Consider the following 21,465-nt stretch of genomic DNA (forward strand, 5'->3'; position numbering starts at 1 on the left):
ACTTGCAGGGGTGTCCATGCACACTGGCCATGATAAGTGCTGCTTAAACAATCTTTAGCATTTTTCTTCTTCAGCCTATATAAGCGGCTCTATGTTAGTCTATTTGTCCATGCACATTAGGGAGTATACAGGCATATTTGCAGTGAAGCGTTTTCAGGCAGAAACAGAAAACCCATCAGAATTACATTTTTGAGAGGAGCTTTCAGGCAGAAAAAACACTCGACGCACATAAACTGGGTGTCTAGGAGTATTTGGTGTTTTCTAGCATACATCAATTATAGTGAAAAATGAGGGGAATGTTATCAAAGCAAATCTCCATAAACTCTCAAACTTTTGTGCAAAAGGAGGCACTATTAGCATTTTTTTTTTTATGATGCCTTTTCTGCCAGAGGTTCTGCCATTTTTTTTCAGCCACCTAGTGTGCATGGACCTTCTAAACTCACTTTTGAAATCATAAATTAAATAGCATGAGTCCAGGGGCGGACTGACAACTTATGGGGCCCCCGGGCTATAGGGGATCATGGGGCCCGTGTCCTTGCCCAAACTTAAAAAAGCCTATGGAAAAAAGGTACCAGGGGCATCTCATGGGGCCCCCTACTGACCCCGGGCCGTGCCTGGGTTTCCAAATGGTCAGTCCGCCCCTGAGCATGACCCAACACACTCAGTAATATAAATAAAACCTGCTGTATTGTTTTGTCTATGAGTTATTGAATGTTCATGAGACTTTCTGACATGCTCCTACATAGTTAATTTTCCTTGTGGAAAATGGGACTGTTCCCCTATTCCCATAGTATATCAAATTGCCTCCCAGTATCTAAAGCAGACCATGGAAAAGTCAAAAACTGATTATTCTGTCAATCAAAATACAAAAATGGTGCATACAGTTGTGCCATCATTGGTTTCATTTTTCTTTAAAAAAAAAACCCAGCATGTTGGATCAGGAACTTTTGATTGCGGCAAGAAAATCACGTGTCACAGCTGGCATACTAATGATGCGAAAACCAAATTGACTATCGATGTGAATTTTTGTTCGGTTTTCACATCGTCTAGGGCCTGCTAAAACTTGTCTGCTAAAAAACAATGAAGTTCAATTACTAAAAGGTAATGCATGGATCAAAATTCATGCCAGCTCAGTAGGAACCAGCCGAATATCAATGCATGTATGGGCAAGCTGATTGTACAGATGTTGATCAATTGACTTGTGTTGAGCCAGCCTATTGGAAAATTTTCTCTCGATCAGCATTGCTGAGTATATTCTGACAGTATGGAAATCTCCCTGCTGTCAGAATACAATAGCTTAAAACGGGAGGGAGTATGTGGATGGGGATGTAGTCATTTTCTTTCCTTCAACAAGCTGAAAGAAAAAAAAAATTGAATAAGCTACAGGGAGCCTAAGCTATAGGGAAAATGCCCTTGCAAAGTGAACAGCCTATTAGATTATTTAGACACTGCCTCTAGTGGACATCCGCCAAACTACAGCACCCAATAAGTCTAAGTAGCATTGTTTGGGATCTAATCTAACATAAATATCAAATGCCTGATTTATAATGTTTATAATGGTTTCCCAGTATCTCTGCAGCGTAGGGCATCTCCAAAACATACAGTATGTATCAGGTTGCCGTGAGCTCAGCGATATCTACTGCAGATTGATTTCCTTTGAAGCCCCATAGTACCCAATTTGGACAGGGTATAGTATAGTAGTACTATTCTATATAATTGTGAGAGCTCCTGAGACGTACTCAAGGAGCCAATCTGTACTTTAGTGAATCAACCCCATTGTTCATAGATTATGAGTTAAAGGCCATATTTCTCTTGGTTCTGTGTCATTGGCAGTGTCTGAGGTACACGGCCAGTGACAGATCGTGCTGCAGAGCTGCCCTGTGGGCAGGCACTACGCATGCCTAAAAGGACGCCATATGGTGTCCACCCGGAGGGACGAGCTGTTCGCCCGACTGACATCTGCCTATAGGCCGGGCGGCAACTGGTTATTCTCAAGCATCTGCCAGGAAATGCATGAGGAAGAAAATGACAGGTGGAATATACACATTGTTACATAGTTAAACTGGTTGAAAATAGGCACAAATACATCCAGTTCAACCAAGAGGAAAAACATGCACACACATTCTTAAATTACGTTCATTTAAGAAAGAATCCAGGCCTTTTTTAAAACAATCCCACATTTTTACTGATCTTACTGTGAAGAAGCCTTTCCATATTTGGAGATAAATCTTTCTCCAGGTGTAGAGTGCCTTGTCCTCTGACACCAAGTTCACTATATTGACCATTTATGTATTTATACATGTTGATCATATCCCCCTTTATTGCCTGTTCTCAATAGAGAATAAATTCAGTTCCTCTAATCTTTCCTCATAGCTGAGCTCCTCCATGCCTCGTATCAAATCTGAACTGCATATTCCAGATGAGGTATTACTAATGATTTGTACAGGGGTAATATATCTCTCCTCTCTCTGGAGTCTATACCTCTAATACAAGAGAGGATTTTGCTCGCTTTAGAAACCACAGCTTGGAATTGCATGCCATTATTAAGCTTGTGATCCCCCAGATCCTTCTCCACCATTGATTCCCCCAGTTGTAACCCCCCCCCCCCCCCAGTATGTATGATGCATGCATATTTTTAGCTCCCAAGTGCATAACTTCACAATTATCAACATTAAACCTAATTTGCCACATAGTTGCCCTATCAAACAGTACATAGAGTTTGGCTTGTAAATTGGAGATGTAAGGACGTTATTCCTCTGTACAGCTTGGTGTCATCTGCAAACACTGAAATGGTATTGTTAATCCCAAACCTCTATCATTTATAAGTATAGAAAAAGGTAAGGGTCCCAACACTGAACCTTGGGATACACCACTAATAATGTTAGATCATTCAGAGCATGAATTATTTGTCCATATACAATATGGTTAAACACCTCATAGTTACTACACATTCTGATATAGACAGTATACTTTGTATTGGTGTAGTTACTACATCAATGTGAGTGTCTGAGCTAAAGTCTACTCTACAGTGAGTAGAGTATCTACTACATAGCGTAGCAAACATACCTCTGGTGTATAGAGTCATGACTGGCAACTGTAATTCGGTGTACTACATGACACCCAAGGTTAGTGATTTTCCAGAGATGCGTCTATTGTCAAGGAGATTATAGGCTTTTTTCACTTGAATTCTGCCAATCACTATTTGCATCTAAATTTATCACAGATTACCAGAGGCATTACACAACAGCAACTCTGTAGGAAGAAATTAGACTTTTCTACAGTTTCTCCCCTTCTCCAGTGTATTGCTAAAGCCTTACTCTACGACAGCAATTCTCAGTTAGGGTTCCATGGAACCACAGTGTTCCCTCAGAGGTTGATGGGGGTTCCATGAGCTGTGGCTGATTAACCACCCCTCCTAACAGTGCCTGTATAGCTCCAGGGCCAAAGTTGCTTGCCAAAACCAGCAGATTGATCCAATTATCTTCAGCCATTTTCAAGGTTGGCATTCTGACAACTGTAAGGGTTGCAGTCTTCCTATTGAATACCAATGTTTCACCATTGACCCCCCGCAAAAAAAATGGTTTTAGTAGGGGTTCCCATTAAGGTTGAGGAAAGCTCCTTTATGATGTTGTAGAAGCCAGATGGATAATTGTGCTGTAAAACAAAGTAGACCTACCCTCCCCTGCAATCTTTACATCCCCCTGCCAAAATCTTCTTCCTGCTGGAAGAAGACACCATAGAAGGCTTCTATGGGGATCTACTGTGCAGTATTCTGGTGGAAACAAGATTTTGGTGGGCTGTGGCCATAAAATCTGGTTGAGCACAAAAGCTGAGCTGATGATCTTTGCCCAGTGTAGTAAGGCTTGGAAATTTAGTGCCATCACTGACAAATTAATTAAGTGCATTTCATGTCTCCCAAGAGTAACAATTCCCAGAGACATACTAAGTGCGGTCAGCGATAGCTTGTAACTGTCCAGAGACGCAAAAATGGAAACTTGAGTAGCCCCAAAGAAAATAGTGTTTTGGAAGAGATTGACAGCTGGTATCACTTGAGCTCTGCCAATCACTGAATTGATCACAGAATACAGGAGACATTACAGGAAACCAACCCTTTCTGTGCAGAAAATATAGGACATTCATGCAGTCACTCCTACCTCAATGTGCCATAGCCATACCCTATGAGGAGGATTTACACAACAAAAAAAACACACACACACACACACACACACACACACACACACACACACACACACACACACACACATTCTTCCTACACAACTCCCATGACCTAAACCACCCTCCTTTGCCACCTCTACATCCCATGGCCATAATATTATGCTGGTAAAATGGCCATAGAAAACTTCTATGAGGAGAACCTGTGCAGAAGGATGGCTGCGGGCATAGGATGCAGGTAGCAGTAATGTAAAGTGGCAGAGGACACGGCCTTTTAGGTGAGATGTACTACAGAGGAAATAAGCAGATTTGTTCTGAAAGTTCCTTTATCCTTCAACCATAGTTCTTTGGGAGCTAGGCTCTGAAGCAGCATGAGCTTGTAGAGGGAGACATTATTATTGGTGTCGACATTGGGCAGTTTTGTACTTTCAATCACAACAAAAAAGGAAATGCTCACTGTCAAGGTTTACCATCTCTACTGCGATTTGGTATGCTACTTAGAGTTAAACAGTTACTCTCATTTGCTTAGATTATTCATTTGTGTTATCAACCCATTTCTACTGTTTACAACAGTTGAATTTGGTAGAAAATTCATCTGACAACCATGTGTAAAAGACTAAAGGCTGCAACGTGTGATATACTGCACATGTGTTATGGCCCTTTTGAATCTTGTGGAAGTGTGAATCCACATAGGAAGAGGACACTCACCTCTCCTGAGGGCCTATTAACATTTGTGTGTTATGTTAATGCACCTACATTAGTTGACCCCCCATAGTGTGCAGTGCATTAAAGGAAGTTTATTCATTTTGAATGAGCTGCCTTTGCACCACAGCATGTCCAAAAGCAGACATGACAATATTTTTGCAACCCATTACTACTGTGTGTAGCACTACAATGCGGGCGTGTTGGGGGAAGGCACCATATTGCACATTACCATGCGTTAATGCACATGGAGTGATGCAGCCCTGTTTGAGAGTTGGAGATGTGACAAAAAGGTATCCATTTTATGGCCTGTATTACTAACCCACATTTGTAAAATGTTTAGCAGCGTCATGGGTCACTTTTGCAATATATATTTTTATTTATCAGTTTTAAATGGAGAACATATTGGCAAAGCAGCTTTGAAATGGCTTATTAAAGTATACACTACAGAGTGAAGGATTAGAACACCTGTCAGATTTATACTGTTATATGTGGCCCCTTTAAAAAGATTCAACATCTATTTGTCCTGTTAATGTTTATCCAGAATATTGGGATTTACCTTTTGCTCTGTGATTGTCACCAAAACAGGAATAGCAAGGATATCATCCAGTGGGTACACTAGTTCTGGTGACAGATTCCGTCACTCTGGAGGGATTTCATCTGTTTTGGCTATGGGACAGAAAGTAAGGGAAATCTCCCCCCAGCCCCAAAAAAGGATAAAAAAAAAAAAAATAAAATAATCATATCAGTTAGAGATATTTACTCTATCCAAAATGAAAGACTATTGCTTTTCGTTCTACTTTATTATAATAAGATAATTAACACGCGAATTATCTTTTGGATCTATAACAGCAACAACATTTCAGGGTCTCTTATGACAGGTGCTCCGTGCATCTGTAGGACACCAACTCTACAACTATCTGCCATTTTAGGTTGCATACTGAACAACCTTTTTAAGAGCCATTTCAGACCATGCACAGAGCGGTTTCTGTGCAAATCACATGCAGTGATTTCAAGCCTTATTTTGAATGGGCCAAAATTGCTCAGCATCAAAAAGTAGTGTTCGCCCTACTTGCACTGTAACCAGATCACATGGTACAAAAGTATAATGCGATCCAGTGCAGGCACCTGCGTTTGAGACATTAATTTTTTTTTTATCGACAATGGCTACAAATCACACAAGCAGTGTGTTTTGCATGCATGTTTAGTCGCACAGGAAAGCACAGCATGTTCCTGTACAATTTACATGCTGGCATGGTGTGAACTGGCTTAAAAAAAAAAAAAAAAAAAAAAAAAAAAGTGTAAATGCCCATAGATTTTCTATGCCACTTTTTCTGGCTTTTTTATGCCCCTAATGTACATTTGTGGCTGGTGATATGCTGCAGAGGACAATATGAAACTAGGAACAGGTTACTTGAGGCTAGTAGGGACTGCTATTACCCCAACCAATCTTCCCACTATACACTGCCGAGGTCCAAGGGCCAAAGGTTAGGCAACCGGGATCTATGGCATAGTTCTCAACTGGTTGTGGTATTCATCCAAGAAGTACTTCTGATGCGACATGGGGGCCTGCTAGTCATAAGAATCCAGGGTTTCATATAAAAAAAATTAAATATCTTTTTCTTAATCCAATGGGATGTGCTGTGTCACAATTACTGCAGATCTATTTTTTGGTGCTTGTATACCAACACTGCATACTGCAATGCACAGTGAATGGGCCCTTAGGATTTCCCTGGCAACATCATGATGCATACACATTTCTCAATTTTGTTATCCTGAAACGTGTTGAGAAAAAAAAAAATTTTCCTAAATCTGAGAGTGCTTCAGTACCTTTTATGAAGTAAAATCTGTCAAAGTCAGACCAAATAAGTTAGATGGGAAAGTCTGCCTACAGGAATGATTAGAAATAATGCAATTCCGGGTGTAAACAAGGGCATGACTGACCACCACAAGCATAAAACATTTCTTACTGGATCTTTAAGAGACACCTCAAGATACTGCTTTTTTTTGCACCCACATCCTACAATTCCAAATTAAATGCACATTAGGGGCCAAGCGAGCAACTTAATGTCCCTTTAAAAATATTTTAGAACAAAAGTTGGTATTTTTCTACTGCAGGAGATTGTTAGGAAATTAGTCTCCCGAGACTAAACCTCAAACTATATACCGAAGGGGAGAAATTTACCTAAGCAGCTCCTAATGAGAGATTAATCTTTTGCTCCCTTTCAAGTCTATGGAGGGCCCATTTACATCTGTGTTGATATGCCCAACACAGATGTGAATCAACAAAACAGACAGATCATGAGATTTTAGTAGCATCATTAAAGCAGACTGTCACCAGTTATAGAACCAGTCCGCTGCTCCTATTACAGAGTTAGAAAATATTTTATTATTAAATATTGGTAAACTATCATACAGTTTGTGTGACAAGGAGGCACTGCTCACTTTCTTGCCTTGGTAAGGATTACAAGTGCACCCCCCCCCCCCCCAGCTGTCTCCATGTACTGCCACAAAAAACACTCCCAGGAGGCAGTTTCACAAAGTATGCATGCGCCATGACATTCTTTCAATGCAGACATGGCACTGCTCGGCCAGGTTTTTGGGGATCTAACAAAAGCCCACAGCAAGTCTACACCAATTCTGAGAATTCTCATTCATGCACACAGATGTCATGGTTCTCTACAATGTCCCAAACACCAGAAACTAGCAGCATCTGTGTACATGTGTGGAAATCCCCACTGTGTGCAGAGATCCCATAGGTCCAAAATACCTGGGACATGGCATGCAGGGGGGAGAACAAAGCGGGGGTGTAGTCCTGCTTTAAGCTACAAAAAAATAAATAAAAATTATAATAATAATCCCAAATAGCCCTGAACTCTAGGATGTGGGCATAGGTGGCCATTTGAGGTTTTTTTCAAAGCTTGTTTAAAGAGTGTCAATATGTGCAAGTTGAAATGGTGACAACTGGTTGGAAAATTAGGTTAACAGATCATACTACACTTAAGTCAGGTTGTGAGGACTTTATTGGAGATTCATAGCAGGTTCAGATTGGATACACTACAGCCTTAATGTACAATTCCACATAAAAGTTCACCTGATTAATAAGTAAAAATAGAGATTCACAGGCAGAGTAGTGTAGCTGAGCTAGGCTCATTGAACTGAGCAGTGTTCCGGTTTCAGTCTTATTCGTAAACTGAAATCTAGGGCTTCACCTTGTCATACAGACGGACACATTTCACATCATCCAACGTGCAGGTCTGAAATTAACAGTAAAACAAAGTATGTTACACAACAAGTATGCTACACAAATCGGTCAAAGTTTTCGAGTACCATTTCAAAGTCTCGATCTTCACAGTATGAATGTTCTACTTCTAGATCAACTTTGATAAGTACATGCACATAAGACTAGTTTTGATTTTTCTTGGACAAAAAGCAAATTCAATGAATAGAAAGTGTTTACTAACATTTTTTTCACTTTGGTCAAAACCCAACATGTTGAACTGTCCACTTTAATAGTTAAACTAATGTTTTAAAAATAACCATTTTCTAATGAAATTCTGTAAGTGCAAGGCCAGCCTTAGGTTCACAATAGATTAAATATTTTCTTACAGTCCAGACAAAAAAAAGATACAACTGAAAAGTTGCAACCACATTTAAAGCTACATACAAGGACACTAGTCAGGATTTTTGGACTGCTCAAAGAGAATTTGTTGTTCACATTGTATGTCGGCAATACAAATGTCAGTGACTCCACATCCCTCCACATGGATATTGTCTGTCAATGACATGTCCATCTTACAAATAGAACTTTTCACTAGATCTGGTCTTTAGTCAATTCACAGTCTTTACAACTGGGGTCTTAGTCTAAACTCTTAGGCCTTTTAATTTTTCTCCATTATAAAAGCCATATATATTTTTGCAGACATGAAATTGTTACCAAAACACAAAATTCCCAACTGTCTAATACCTTGGACATCCCATGGAAGTGCTGGTGAAAAGCGTCAGTTACTCAGATCACTCCACCATAACAAGTTAAAAATTAGATGGGCAACCAATTTACGGTTTAGACCATTGGTGGTAAAATTCAACTGGCTATATACTAGTAGAATTTTGTCCTGAATTTTTCCATTTTAAAAATGGTCATTTGATTATCCAAGCATTAGTGGGGTCAAATTGATGTTAGTTTTTGGTCACTGGGGAGATTTACAAAAGCTTGTTCACTCAGAATCTGGTGCACCTGTGCATGGTAGCCGATCAGCTTCCAAACTCAGTTTGTTAAATTAAGCTTTGGCAATAAGACCTGGAAGCCGATTGGTTTCTGTGCAGAAGTGAGCCCAATTTTGCACTCTCCAGCTTTCATAAGTAAACCCCACAGTGATAACATTTGAAGGCGCAGGATGGAATTTTTCCTTGAACAGTTTGTGGTTTTCGTTCTTAAAATTTATTCCAAAACCAAAAATGTTAAAAGCAAGCTATACTCTGAAGTACTTTCAAATGACATTTACAAGTAATGTACAAAAATTCTCACATGAATATGCAATTGAAAATCTTAGTGCCAGCTTTACTTGATACAAGAGGCTTCAAGTACAGCCCCTGACAAGGGCCACTCAGTGAATGTATGGTTACAGAAATCTGTCAGACAGACATGCTACATGAGATTATCAGAAGCTGCAGACATGCTATGGGAATTGTTGGAAATCTGATCCCCGGAGGCCCCACCTTGCAACTTAAAAGGATTGGCTATTGATGGCTTAGTACCAACTATCACAGCATACCTGCAGATGTCTAATGGAGTCCATGCCATGATGAGTCAGGGCTATGTTGGCAGCAAAAGTGGGATCTACACAATATCGGGTGGTCAAGCATTCTAGCCGATTGGCGTGCAAATACAGTGTCACATATTGAGCCTGTGTCTCCCCCCCACCCCCTTCAAAATTTCAGGACAATTGGCAAACCTCACCTTGCAAATGTAGAACTTCTGCTCATGACATTTACTTTATGCAAATTATAGCCCAACTTCAACTTTATTTCATTTGTTAAAGTTTGAATGGAATTGGGAGTGAACATTTGTCAAGTTTGTATTACTTGTCTATCACCCCCTTTGGGGGATGGGGGGGGGAGGGGGGGATTTCCTTGACTTGGTTTCCTGTGACACCTGTACAAGAAGCAAGGGGTGTGCAGGTCACTGACATAAGGAGGCAAGAACAGACAGGCATTCTCAGAGGTTTTAATGATTCCCCACACTAACATTGTGCATTCCCACCCCCCACTACCCTTGCCTGTTCCATCCAGAATTAAATGTGGATAGAAAATTTGCTTCAACAACTAGTGCACATACTATACAGGTGTGTAAAGAGTGCAGTCACTTCCTTTCCAAAGCAACAAATTAGACATAAAATGTAAAGCAAACTGACCACCACCATCTGTTCATTCTTCAGTTCCCTTGTGATAATAGTCTCTTTTCCATCCCATTTCTGCACCTGTTTTAGCACTCCATCATTGCAGGTTATGAGAGTCTGAAATACAAATATGATAAATAAGTTTGTGTACAGAAGGGAACAAGGGGAGGGTACACATCCAAACCACCATCTGTCTGAAGACTATAGAGAATGCATGACATAGGCAAATTCAAGAAGCCAAGTAACCACTGTTCAGCATTTTCCGATTTGTATAAACAAACCCTTGTTGACGAGCAGACAAGCAATGAAATGCAAAAAAGGGAGTAAACTGAAAATCGTGCAACTAAACCCAAAAATCAGTGGCTGTATTGGATTTTTCCCAAGCCAATAGACAAATTTCAGCAAGTGTTAAAAAAAAAAAAAAAAGAGAGAAGGAGTAGAACCTACTAGCTTGGTGGGTTTAGCCACATATGTCCACCTGACTCTTGATCTAAAAAACACCTTTTAAGTTACCTATTTATAACAAAAGAAAAAAGAAGCTTCTTGCAAGTATCAATTTCCAAACATCTCTTGGATGTTTCATTTATCACATGTAAGCAAGCACAGGTTATATCAAGACGACAAATTCTATATGCGATGAGCTCTGCACTACATAGCATTTATCTTGTAAATATGAATATTGTAGCTGCTGACTTTTACTCACCAGCTCCAGTCCTGCCTTCACCTGAGACAGTTCTTTGGCAGTCTTCAGTTCCCTGGCACCACCATCTTGGCTGTGACTTCCTGCCATTTCACAGCTTGTGGATAGCTTTTGCCATCCTGACATAATACAGGGCTACATGCCCTGCACTGTACAAAGTGTTACTAAACCCACAGCAGTAAAATCAGTCTGTATATGCAGTAAAGCATGCTTGTTATACTCACTGTGGAACCTAAGGGGTTAATCCCTTAATATTACACGTTACTCATCCCCCAGAGTAACAAAGAATGTAACCCTTGCAGCACAGGGGAGGAGGCAGTAAAGGAATTTTAGTATTCACAGAATTTGACTTTAAGACTCAGTTCACACTGCTGTGACCCCATTGCTGTGCGATTTCCAATGCTTTGCTTTAGTCTTTAGCATCTAGGGGTTCAAGCTGCATTTAAGTCACATCAAAGTAGTGCAGGAATCTTAAAAAAAGTCCATTGAACCACCATTGAAGTTAATGTGTTTTCACTTGTTATGCGACTGTTACAAGTTGCATCCCAGGTCACACAGGTGTGAACCAAGGCCAAGTGCTGCAGCACTTTTTTGTATAGCAGGAAATAGTTGTTTAATTAAAGGAACATGCAATAAGTCTCACACTGAGGATTGGCATGACCACTTTGAGGCTGCAGTAGTTATGAGAATTGTTAATGTAGCATATAAAACCACACACACACACACACACACACACCGAGGTTGTGCCATGCAATGCTTACCCTCGTTTTCCTGCTGTCTGCAGTCGTCTCATCAAACTCCTCTCCAAGTTTGAACGTCATCTCTGTGTTTTTCAGGGTGCTCTCCGTTCTCAAGCAGATCTCATCACCATTTTTAGATATGATCACGTTTGGCTTTGCCACAGCACCCGCTTTCCTTGTGGCAAAGCCAACCCCTGCAAAGAAGAGAACATTATATTGATATTGTATTCTTTAGGGGTATAGGATAGTCTTATTTCTAGTCAAAAACACACAGTCAGTAGATACTGAGGAGAGAAAACACAAAAAAAAAAAAAAAAAAAAAAAAAACACACACACCCTTTTTAAAATGCGTAGAGCAGAATTCCACCAAACCATCATAAAAGGGTCCCATTTTTGACAGCTAGGGAGGGCCTTCTCAGGGCTCACTCATCTGTGATCCTGACCTATCATTAACCCAGGTCTGGGCTGCATAGGCAGTACAATGTTTTGTATCGTATGATGATTGTGCTGTCTCACATATTCGGATATTTTATACATCCTGAACCCCTTTATGATACAAGAAATTGCAACATGGGTAACTTATTCTAATGTATATGTTGGTTACTCCAAACCAAGAACCCCATAATTACCCCACTGCACACTAGAGCTCCAATTACAGCCATTTACAAGTACACCAAATGTTAAAATGCTCACCATACACACACTACAGTCCATTTAACATGATTTCCAATAGGACACATTCACATCTGAGATTTTTTGAGTTGCTGTGTTTTTGGAAAGTGTAGGGGACTTTTTTTAAATGCAAAAAGCAACTTTTTTGCTACAATAGAGTTTAGTGGAGAAGTTGCTGAAGCACATAGTGTGTGTTGCGGTTTTTAATTCTGCAAAAAAAAAAAAAAAAAAAAAAAAAAAAAACTTTTGATCCCGTCTTCTCTGATCCTACCCTTCTACTGTCCCCAATCCATCTGCTGATAGTACAGAGCATGTCAGGTACCTACTGACGGTAGCTCTATGGATCCACAGACCGGGATTCCCCAGGGCGCGGAGTCTAAGCCCCAGTCTGCTTGTTCACCAGAGCCCCTGATGGTGGGGATGGACTTGGAGCAGGCTGAGACCAGGTCACGACCCCTGGGTACACCCAGCAATAGTAGAGGGAACCGCCAGTGGCACGTAGCTGGATAAGAGCCTGATGTGAAGAGGCAGAGCAGGCCTTGGCAGTAATGGATGGATCCGTGCAGGATGTATGAACAAAACACACCGATATGGATATAAAAAAAAAAAAAAAAAAAAACCACATCAACATTTTCAGCTAAGTTCAATAAGGTTGCAAAGTTACAGTCCCTTCACTTAGGGAGCCTAGGCTTCATTCAGATGGACACCACCAGCCGTCAGCTGCAATTGTTCTGGCACCTGCATCCCCCTGACCTGTGTATAGAGGTGGATGCAGTTGTTGCAGACGTGTGTCATAATTTGACAGCAGCGCAGGATCGCCTGCACTGCTCCAAATGCAGACAGCGTGCCAGCTCCAGTGACATTTCCAGTGTGTCCTCTGACATTTCTCCACTACATTACACTTCAGCAGTCTAGCAATTTTCATTATTAATGTTGTATAGAGGGTTGTAAAATAATTGTGACAGAGTGCCAAACATTTTAGGTGTACCCTATGCTATTATGTTCAACAGTGGTGTACCATAAAATGTAAATAAAGGAGGTTGTTCATCAGGGCTTCCCTGAGAACTGAAGATTTTCAGGATTACTACAAAGTGTAAAAAAAAAAAAAAAAAAAACCCTGAGAAAGGCTTGTTTCTGTGGTGTACCACAAAGGATAAAGGTGGTAAACTTCTAGGTGCCAAAGCCTGCCACACATTGGAAAAAAAAAATTCTCCCTTCAGGGTTTTTTTTTTTTTTTTTTTTTTTTTAAACCTGTCTGAAAGTCTTATCAATGTGGTTTAAAAGGTACCATACAATCCCAAAAAGAAAGTCGCTTATTTGGATTATAAAAAAAAAAAAAAAAGTTTGCTTTTAGTGAACAGTGTTTTGTTTCTATATAGGAGGGCAGCTGATTAAAATCAGGGACATATCAGAAGTGATTAGTTACCAAGGTATGTCCACCAGGACTTTACTAAAACTGGAAAAAAAAAAAAAAAAAAAAAAAATAGGACTACAAAAATCTCAGTGAAACACATTGGGGTTGACTTCAAGGAAAATATACTGTGCACTGCAAGTGCAGTTGCTTTATATCCGATGGGAAGCTCTGAAAAGAGGCGAAGCTCTGTTGATTTCTTTCATCCAATCGTGTGCAAGCAAAAATGCGGTTTGTTTTTTTATTTTCCTTGCATGTTCTCAGATCTAGAAAAACTTTGAAGTGCACAGCCTAATTTGCCTTTAGGCAATCAACCCCATTGGCTTATACCAGCACTAGCACCTGCCACACCTATTGCTACTGAAAAAACAAAAAGTAGATAGAAATTTCACTTCAAAACCGATACAGAGAATATTCAATTCCTGATTTAAGGAATACATTGGACATCATTTGAGCTCACATTCAGAGATCTACAGTTTCATCCACATCTAAAGCTGGCCATGGATGGATAGAATTTCAAAATAAAAAAATTCTTGGGAAAATGTATAAAAAAAAATATAAAATTCTCAGAACATTTGTTGTTAGAAGGATTATGTTTGCTTTTAAGATCAGATTGTAGAATTAACTTTTACTGAATGAAATGCAAATTAGAACTCTTTTTTGAAGAATTGTCATTCAAAATTCTACCCATCTTTGGCAGCTTAACAGAATGTACTGTACAATGGGAAGGTATGGTAACCTAAAAGGGCTTGTTCACAGCATGGAAGATCTGCATTGGTTAATGCAGGCTCAGTGCAAGGAAAAAAAATGGTTTTCTATGTGCTCTGTTCACACCATATTGGCGTGTTGCATAAAAATGTAGTATGTATGTATGCTTTACAGAATGCACATCAAAACACTGCAATGTACCCATCCTGGTTAAAAAAAAAAAAAAAAAAAAAAAAAAAAAAAAGTACTGTGTGCATTTGTGTTAACAGAAATATCCAAAGCTAGATCTATGTAAAGATTACAGTAATGAACTGCAATCTGAACATTACCCATACACTATAAGTGGCAACTGCAGCCAATTTCAATTAGCTCTCCAACCCCCTAAAAATCAAGTGAAGATCAAGGCAACCTACTACCTGCTCCTTGCCTCAGCTCCCTAAAAATCTGGCAGGTAGGTTTTATTTTGTCATTTCATCAACTAAAGTTGATTGACATTGAAGCCATAAATGCACCAGATGTATTATAGACCGATTGTACAATCTCCTACAGATCTTTCCACAACCATACAATGCTAAGGTCAACCCAACTGGCTACCAATAATTGGAGTGTAATATATATGGTTACCAAGCCTCAGCCAATTTGCAATTTAAAATGGTTTCCATTTTCAGTGGCGAAGTCAGAAGGACCAAGATATTCTGACAGTTTCAATAGGTTATCAGTTCAAAAAAATTTGGCATGATTCAGGCAGCATTGGAAAACTAGCAAGAGAGTGATCTTTACATTGATAGGATGTGCTTCTCTCATTTCAATTGCATAATGATGTTCAATTGAGTACTGACATGATACTTTTTTTTTTTTTATTTGCACTTACAATTTTGAGGACAAGGGGTGTGTCCCCTTCTTTGGAGGTCCAGGCAGTACTCAAGTGGAACACTGCCTGGACCTTGAAGAAGGGGACATACGCCGAAAGCTTGTCCTCAAAATTGTATGTTAGTGCAAATAAAAAAAAAAGTATCACATCAGTAGTCAATTGTTTCTGTCACAAGTGCACTAATACAGCTACAATCACCTCAAGCATAATGATGTTCAAAACTTTTCTGGAATGTTAAAAGTATAGGGTTTTTTTTTTTAAATTGCAATAATAAATTTCTAATTTAAAAAAAATTTAAACAAATTCCTAAAAATAGGAAACAATCATAAAAAAGAAAAAGTATTCCTTAAAAACACACACACACACACACACACACACACACACACACACACACACACACACACACACACACACACACACACACACACACACACACACACACACACACACACACACACACACACACACACACACACACACACACACACACACACACACACACACATATTGATCCTGTCCATGGAAGTGAAAAGCAGCTGACCACACATACCTCTCTAATCCTAACCTCCTCTCCATAGTCACCAGCGCTAACTGCCGCACAAAAAACACTTTTCAGGCAGCAGAATGTGTACAGAGCATAGACTCCAGCTTACCTAGCTTCTGCATGTACTCATCGAAGCCCTGGCTATCGCATAGCTTCCAGGTGCCAACGAACTTATCCACCATGATGCTGATTACAGAAGATGCAGAGCGAGCTGGGAGAGTGGAGGATGCTGCACCGCTTTATAAAGTGGCCGCGGTCCGTGCAGGGTGACCGGCTGCTGGGAGGGGAGCTGGGAACGTCACAAGACCGGTCACGCCCGCCGCCTATTCCTCATTGTCAGGAGCTGACCAGCTCAGCTCTTTCAGCCAGCGTCAGATGGAAGGGGATGCTTCCCGAGGCGCACATGGCTACAATTAGTGATTAGCTCAGCCTGAGCGGATTGGGGGTCTACCTGGTTGAAATCTGAGGAATATTCCATCCTGTTCTAAATTTATTCCAATCTGACCACAGGTTTTCCTTCCTATATTAAATGCTTATGAGGGTTGTTCAGAATTTTCCCGACATTTAAAAGATCTCTATAGTGAGGTTTCCTTATATATAATAAGACTCCAGTTTATTTTCCTTATTTTAGAGGGGTTTTTTGTTTTAGTATTTTTTTTATATCTAATATGGGTTTTTTTTTTCAATTTATTTTTATGTTCATTTTGGATTTTTTTTAGCTATGTTTCTTTTATAAGTAATACGATTTAAACTTTTTTAATTTAGTTTTATTTTTTTTTATTTAGTTTTATGTTTCTCTGTAATTTTATAAGATGCTTTATAATTCTATATTTTTTGTTTTGTGTTCATTTTAGGTTATTTTTGTTTTTTTTGTTTGTGGTGTGTTGTGGGTTCTTTTTCAGGTTTAGTATGTTTCTTTCTTCTCTCCCTTTTTTTTTTTTTTGTAAGGATGCATAGAAAGTTATATATATATATATATATATATATATATATATATATATATATATATATATAAAACTTTTTTTATTTTTATGTACATATTTTTGCAGAAAAATTGTGCATTTATTTGTCTTGCAGACACATTTTCAGCTTTCATGTCTGTACCTCTCTATGGGCTTTCTGTTTGAAAGCACTCATCAACACCATTAAGTGGAAGATGGGACTTGCAGTTTACTCATTCACAGACTGCTGTGAATGAATGACGCAGTTGTGTGGGTAAAGCCCTACGGTTGTCACCTCATCCCTTTAAAAGTGAACACTTATTCATTACACAGGTTCTGAGGCTAATTTAATGCAGATAAGGCACCAAGTGAGTTTAATTATAACTTTCATCAGCCACAGAACCTGTGGCTTTTTTTAAAGGAATGAGGTGGCAACCCAGCCCTGCTGATTTAGAATGTGACAGGAGCTGCAGGGGAGAGGAATCCCTGCCCGCTGACATGGGGAAAGGGGATTCAGGGTGAGGGAAGAGGTGATGGAGCTATGTACACCCTAAGGGCTCTTTAACATGGATGTTCCGATTGGGTCCTCCTGTCCGTTTTTCAGGCGGACCCGATCGGAGCCTCCATTCTCCTCTATGGAGCAGCAGCGGGTGTAAATGGACATGTCCGTTTACACCCGCCGACATCCGATCCACCAAACGGACGGATTGGGATCCAATTCCCCTTCTGTCTCTCTGATCGGATGAAAACTGACAAGTGGTCCGTTTTCATCTGACTGCTCATTAAGGAGAGAGAGCTGCTCTGTGTCCGCTCTGCAGCAGCAGAACAGACACAGACCTGCCATCCACTTGCTCAGCGGAGAGATCCCCTGTAGAGCAAGTGGATCGGCTGAACGGGGCGTCCTGTGTGAAAGGACCCTAAATATGGGTGTAACATGCTCCAAAAGTAGACTTGGTTTCAATGGCACTATATAATCGGCTGGGTTTACACTTGAGGTTTTTTCATGCATTTTTTGTGGGTGTTTTTTTTTTTTTTTTTTTTTTTTAAATGGACGTTTGTACAAGTATCTTCAGGCTTGTGTACCTTTGTTATAGTCATGGAAAGCTAGTCATTAGGAGAAACTGATGCTAAAATTTCCATAAAACATGTTTTCAGACATTTTTCAGGTCCTCCCATTGAAGTTTTTTGGGAACAAAATGTGTGACTCTTCCCCAAAGAAGTTCATGTACCCTTTTTTTTTTTGTTTGAGTGACAAGCTTCAAGTGACATAACACTTGTATGAATGTGGACTCCATTGGATACAATGGAAATCCTTTTTGTCAAGAACTGCTTTAAATTATTCAGGTGTGAATCAGGTCTCTGGACAATAGTGAATAGGCAAGAAAATCGAAACCGAAAATGAATATTATATAGGGCGCGCTACTTGGAGCCAAACCTCTGTAGCTGTAGGATAAAGGTGCCAGATGGATATCAGGGATGGGTGGGAGCAGTAACACTGAGGAAGCTCTTCTTAGGGCTCGTTCACACTAGGCTGTTTTGCCAACGCTTGCCAAACGCCCCTATAGCGTTTGGCAAGCGTTGGTCCGGCGTTTGCGGAGCGTTTTTTAACGCTCGGCAAACGCTCCGCAAACGCCGCATGCGCGGTTTAGCGGCGGTTGCTAGGCGTTTGCCGAGCGTTAATAACGCCCCACAAACGCCTATAATGCAGTTTGAGTGGTGTTACCGCTCCGCAAACCCCCCGCAACCGCACCGCAAACGCCGGCCGGGCGTTTGCGGAGCGGCACCATAGACGAGAATAGGAGGCTTCAAAGCCTCCTGACTCGTCCAGAGGCGTCCGTTTTGCCGCGACGCGACGCAAACGCTCCCGTTAGAACAGCACCATGTGCTGTAATGTGCAGAATTGGCAGAGGCGTTTGGGAAGCGGTAAAAACGCTTCCCAAACGCCTCTATGCCGCCTGCACACAAGGCTAGTGTGAACGTAGCCTTAGAGTGGAAGCAAGGCTTTAATGCAGTAACAAGAAAAAGAGGAAGGTGCCTCTAAGTGCAGTATTGACAATTTATTTAGTAAACAATGGATAAATTGCACTTACAAGATAAATAATTAAAAAGACTCCTGGTGTGGTAATTGGATCCAGGTGGGACATCCAGCCGTCCAGCAGCAAACTCTATCTATAGGATCAGGAAGTAGAGTCCAGGATGTGCCTGTGCATCAAAATGAAGCTAGGAGAGCAGAGTCGGATGTAGGAGGTGAAGGGGGTGGTAATGCATTTCGGAACATACTCAATAGGCTCCTTCTTCAGACCTTTCATAGATTTGTTTTTCTTCTGCTTTTTGCTAAAAAAAGTGGAACAAAAATGTGACTACGAATTCCTATGAAACTCTTTGAACTGATGCGTTGAGGGTCTGGTGAGTTTTTTAAAATCATGCTGCATTTTTGGTGCAGTAAAATAAATGCACTCAAACCGCACCTCCCAAGCAATGGAAAACGTGGTGTGGTTTTTGCATCACATGTCCTGTAAAAACCACTCTGCTAATGTGGTAAAAATGCACACATATTCGTTTTTCCTGAATATTTTTGCTGTGGATCAGTGTGAAAGTAGCCTTTGCTGACCATGCCACATTAGTGATGGGCCGATTTACCCCCTATTCGGTTTGCAGTTGAACTTTGGAACCTAACGAAAGTTTAACCGCAAACTTCAAACTGGGACAATTCACTAAGCAGTATCTTACCGCATCCAAGTATGTGGTAAGATACCAAACAGCTACTAAAATAGCGCATGAGTTGTATTATTCAGTCATGCAGTATTTTAGTAGTGGAAACATTCACTCTAATGTAAAAAGAATTTCTGGCAATTTTAAACATTTTGCAGAAAAACTGCGTGGTGTTATTCCGCCATCCATACCAAGCTCTTCGTGTCTGGTGTGGATTTTCAGGGGAACCCCCATACCAAATTTTAGCCACCTTCCGCTCGCCATATGAGGAAATGGCGGGCGGTGGCTCTCTTGTTCTGGGAGGACGTCATATGATGTCCTCCCAGTCTAACTGTGAATGCGCACCCCAGCAATCAGCAGTGCGCTGTGTCACTGATCACACTAAAGAGCCGATGACATTAGCTCTGTCATGTGATCAGCTGTGTCCAATCACAGCTGATCGCATGTAAACAAGGAAATGCCGGTTATGGGCAGCCCTCTCCTCACACTGACAGCGCGTGAGGAGAGGAGGGCCAGTAATTGGCATTCCTCAGAGGAGACATCTACACTGATGATCAGTGCCTCCTGTCAGTGCCCATCAGTGCATATCAAAGCCACATATCAGTGCCTACCAGTGCACATCAATGCTGCCTATCAGTGCCGTCTATCCGTGCCATATATGTGTGCTGCCTTTCAGTGCCCATCGGTGATGCCTGTCAATGCCCATCAGTGCCACCTATCGGTGTCCAATCACTGCAGCCTCATAAGTGCACATCAGTGAAGGAGAAAAATTACTCATTTAAAAAATTTTATAACAGGAACTATGAAAACTTTTTTTTTTTTTTTCAAAATTTTCAGTTTTTTTTAGTTTATTAAAAAAGAAAAAACCCAGAGGTGATTAAATACCACCAGAGCTCTATATGTCTTAGAAAAAAAAAAGGATACAAATTTCATATGGGTACAGTGTTGCATGACCACGCAATTGTCATTCAAAGTGCAACAGCGCTGCAAGCTGAAAATAGGCCTGGGCAGGAAGGGGGTAAAAGTGCCCGGTAGGCAAGTGGTTAAAGAAAATAGCGTGGGGGTCCCCCACTGGCGTTTATAAAACGCTTATAAAACGTTTATAAAACACCAGCTGAAAATAACAAGTTAAAAAGGAACAGCCCATTAAAAGTTTAAGAAAATCTCTTGTTGCAGAATTCACCTTCAATCCAGATATTTCCCTCTCAGCACTTTTTTTTTTTCTGTCATTAGATATCCTTAGTCTGATGACCAGCATCAATCATCCCACTTTCTCTGACCCAAGGTAGTACTAGAACTAGACCCTCCCCTGCCTTTTACTGGACAGTGAAAAGAGAAGCAGCACAGTAATTAGATGTCCTTAGTCTGATGACCAGCATCAATCATCCCACTTTCTCTGACCCAAGGTAGTACTAGAACTAGACCCTCCCCTGCCTTTTACTGGACAGTGAAAAGAGAAGCAGCACAGTAATGAGCTCATCTCTGTGTCAGTCAATTTTCATATCAGCATGCTCACTGACCGCACAGGAAAAAATTGGCTCCTTGTGCTGCTTCTTCTTCCCAAACTCTAGTCCTACTGTACAGAGACACATTTTGCTGTGTCTCATACCAAACTGTGTTTGAATTTAACTTTTCCTGGGGCCTGGTTCACACCATGTGGCCCCTGTTTGCTCAGGCACGGCAGCTCCTTCATTTGAACCACATGCACCACTTCCAGACCGGACACTTTTACCCCCTTCCTGACCAGGGCAATTTTCAGCTTTTAGCGCTATCACACTTTGAATGACAATTGCGCGGTCATGCAACACTGTACCCAAATGAATTTTTTACCATTTTTGTGAGACAGATAAAGCTTTATTTTGGTGGTATTTATTAACCACTGGGATTTGTAT

The 21,465-nt window shown here is 40.6% G+C and overlaps 1 protein-coding gene across 1 annotated transcript; it reads right to left on the reverse strand.

Annotated features, from left to right (window-relative positions):
- Nucleotides 1-7,880: 7,880 nt before the first annotated feature.
- Nucleotides 7,881-16,186, reverse strand: LOC149437154 (myelin P2 protein-like). Its single transcript, XM_089660993.1, has 4 exons — nucleotides 16,030-16,186; nucleotides 11,736-11,908; nucleotides 10,290-10,391; nucleotides 7,881-8,132 (listed from the first exon to the last, which is right to left on the reverse strand). The coding sequence occupies exons 1-4, from the start codon at nucleotides 16,100-16,102 to the stop codon at nucleotides 8,076-8,078; spliced, it is 405 nt and encodes a 134-aa protein (XP_089517119.1). The 5' UTR covers nucleotides 16,103-16,186; the 3' UTR covers nucleotides 7,881-8,075.
- Nucleotides 16,187-21,465: the final 5,279 nt, after the last annotated feature.

This window comes from Staurois parvus, unplaced genomic scaffold (genome assembly GCF_062004578.1).
Source record: "Staurois parvus isolate SC_StPar_1 unplaced genomic scaffold, SC_StPar_1.0 ptg001302l, whole genome shotgun sequence".
In the NCBI taxonomy this organism is placed as follows: Eukaryota; Metazoa; Chordata; class Amphibia; order Anura; family Ranidae; genus Staurois; species Staurois parvus.

Coding starts and splice junctions, on each gene's coding strand:
- LOC149437154 (XM_089660993.1), bottom strand. CDS start 16,102: ATGGTGGATAAGTTCGTTGGCACCTGGAAGCTATGCGATAGCCAGGGC. Junction 11,909..16,029: donor TGAGTACATGCAGAAGCTAG/GTAAGCTGGAGT, acceptor TCTTCTTTGCAG/GGGTTGGCTTTGCCACAAGG. Junction 8,133..10,289: donor AGAATGAACAGATGGTGGTG/GTCAGTTTGCTT, acceptor TGTTAATTTCAG/ACCTGCACGTTGGATGATGT.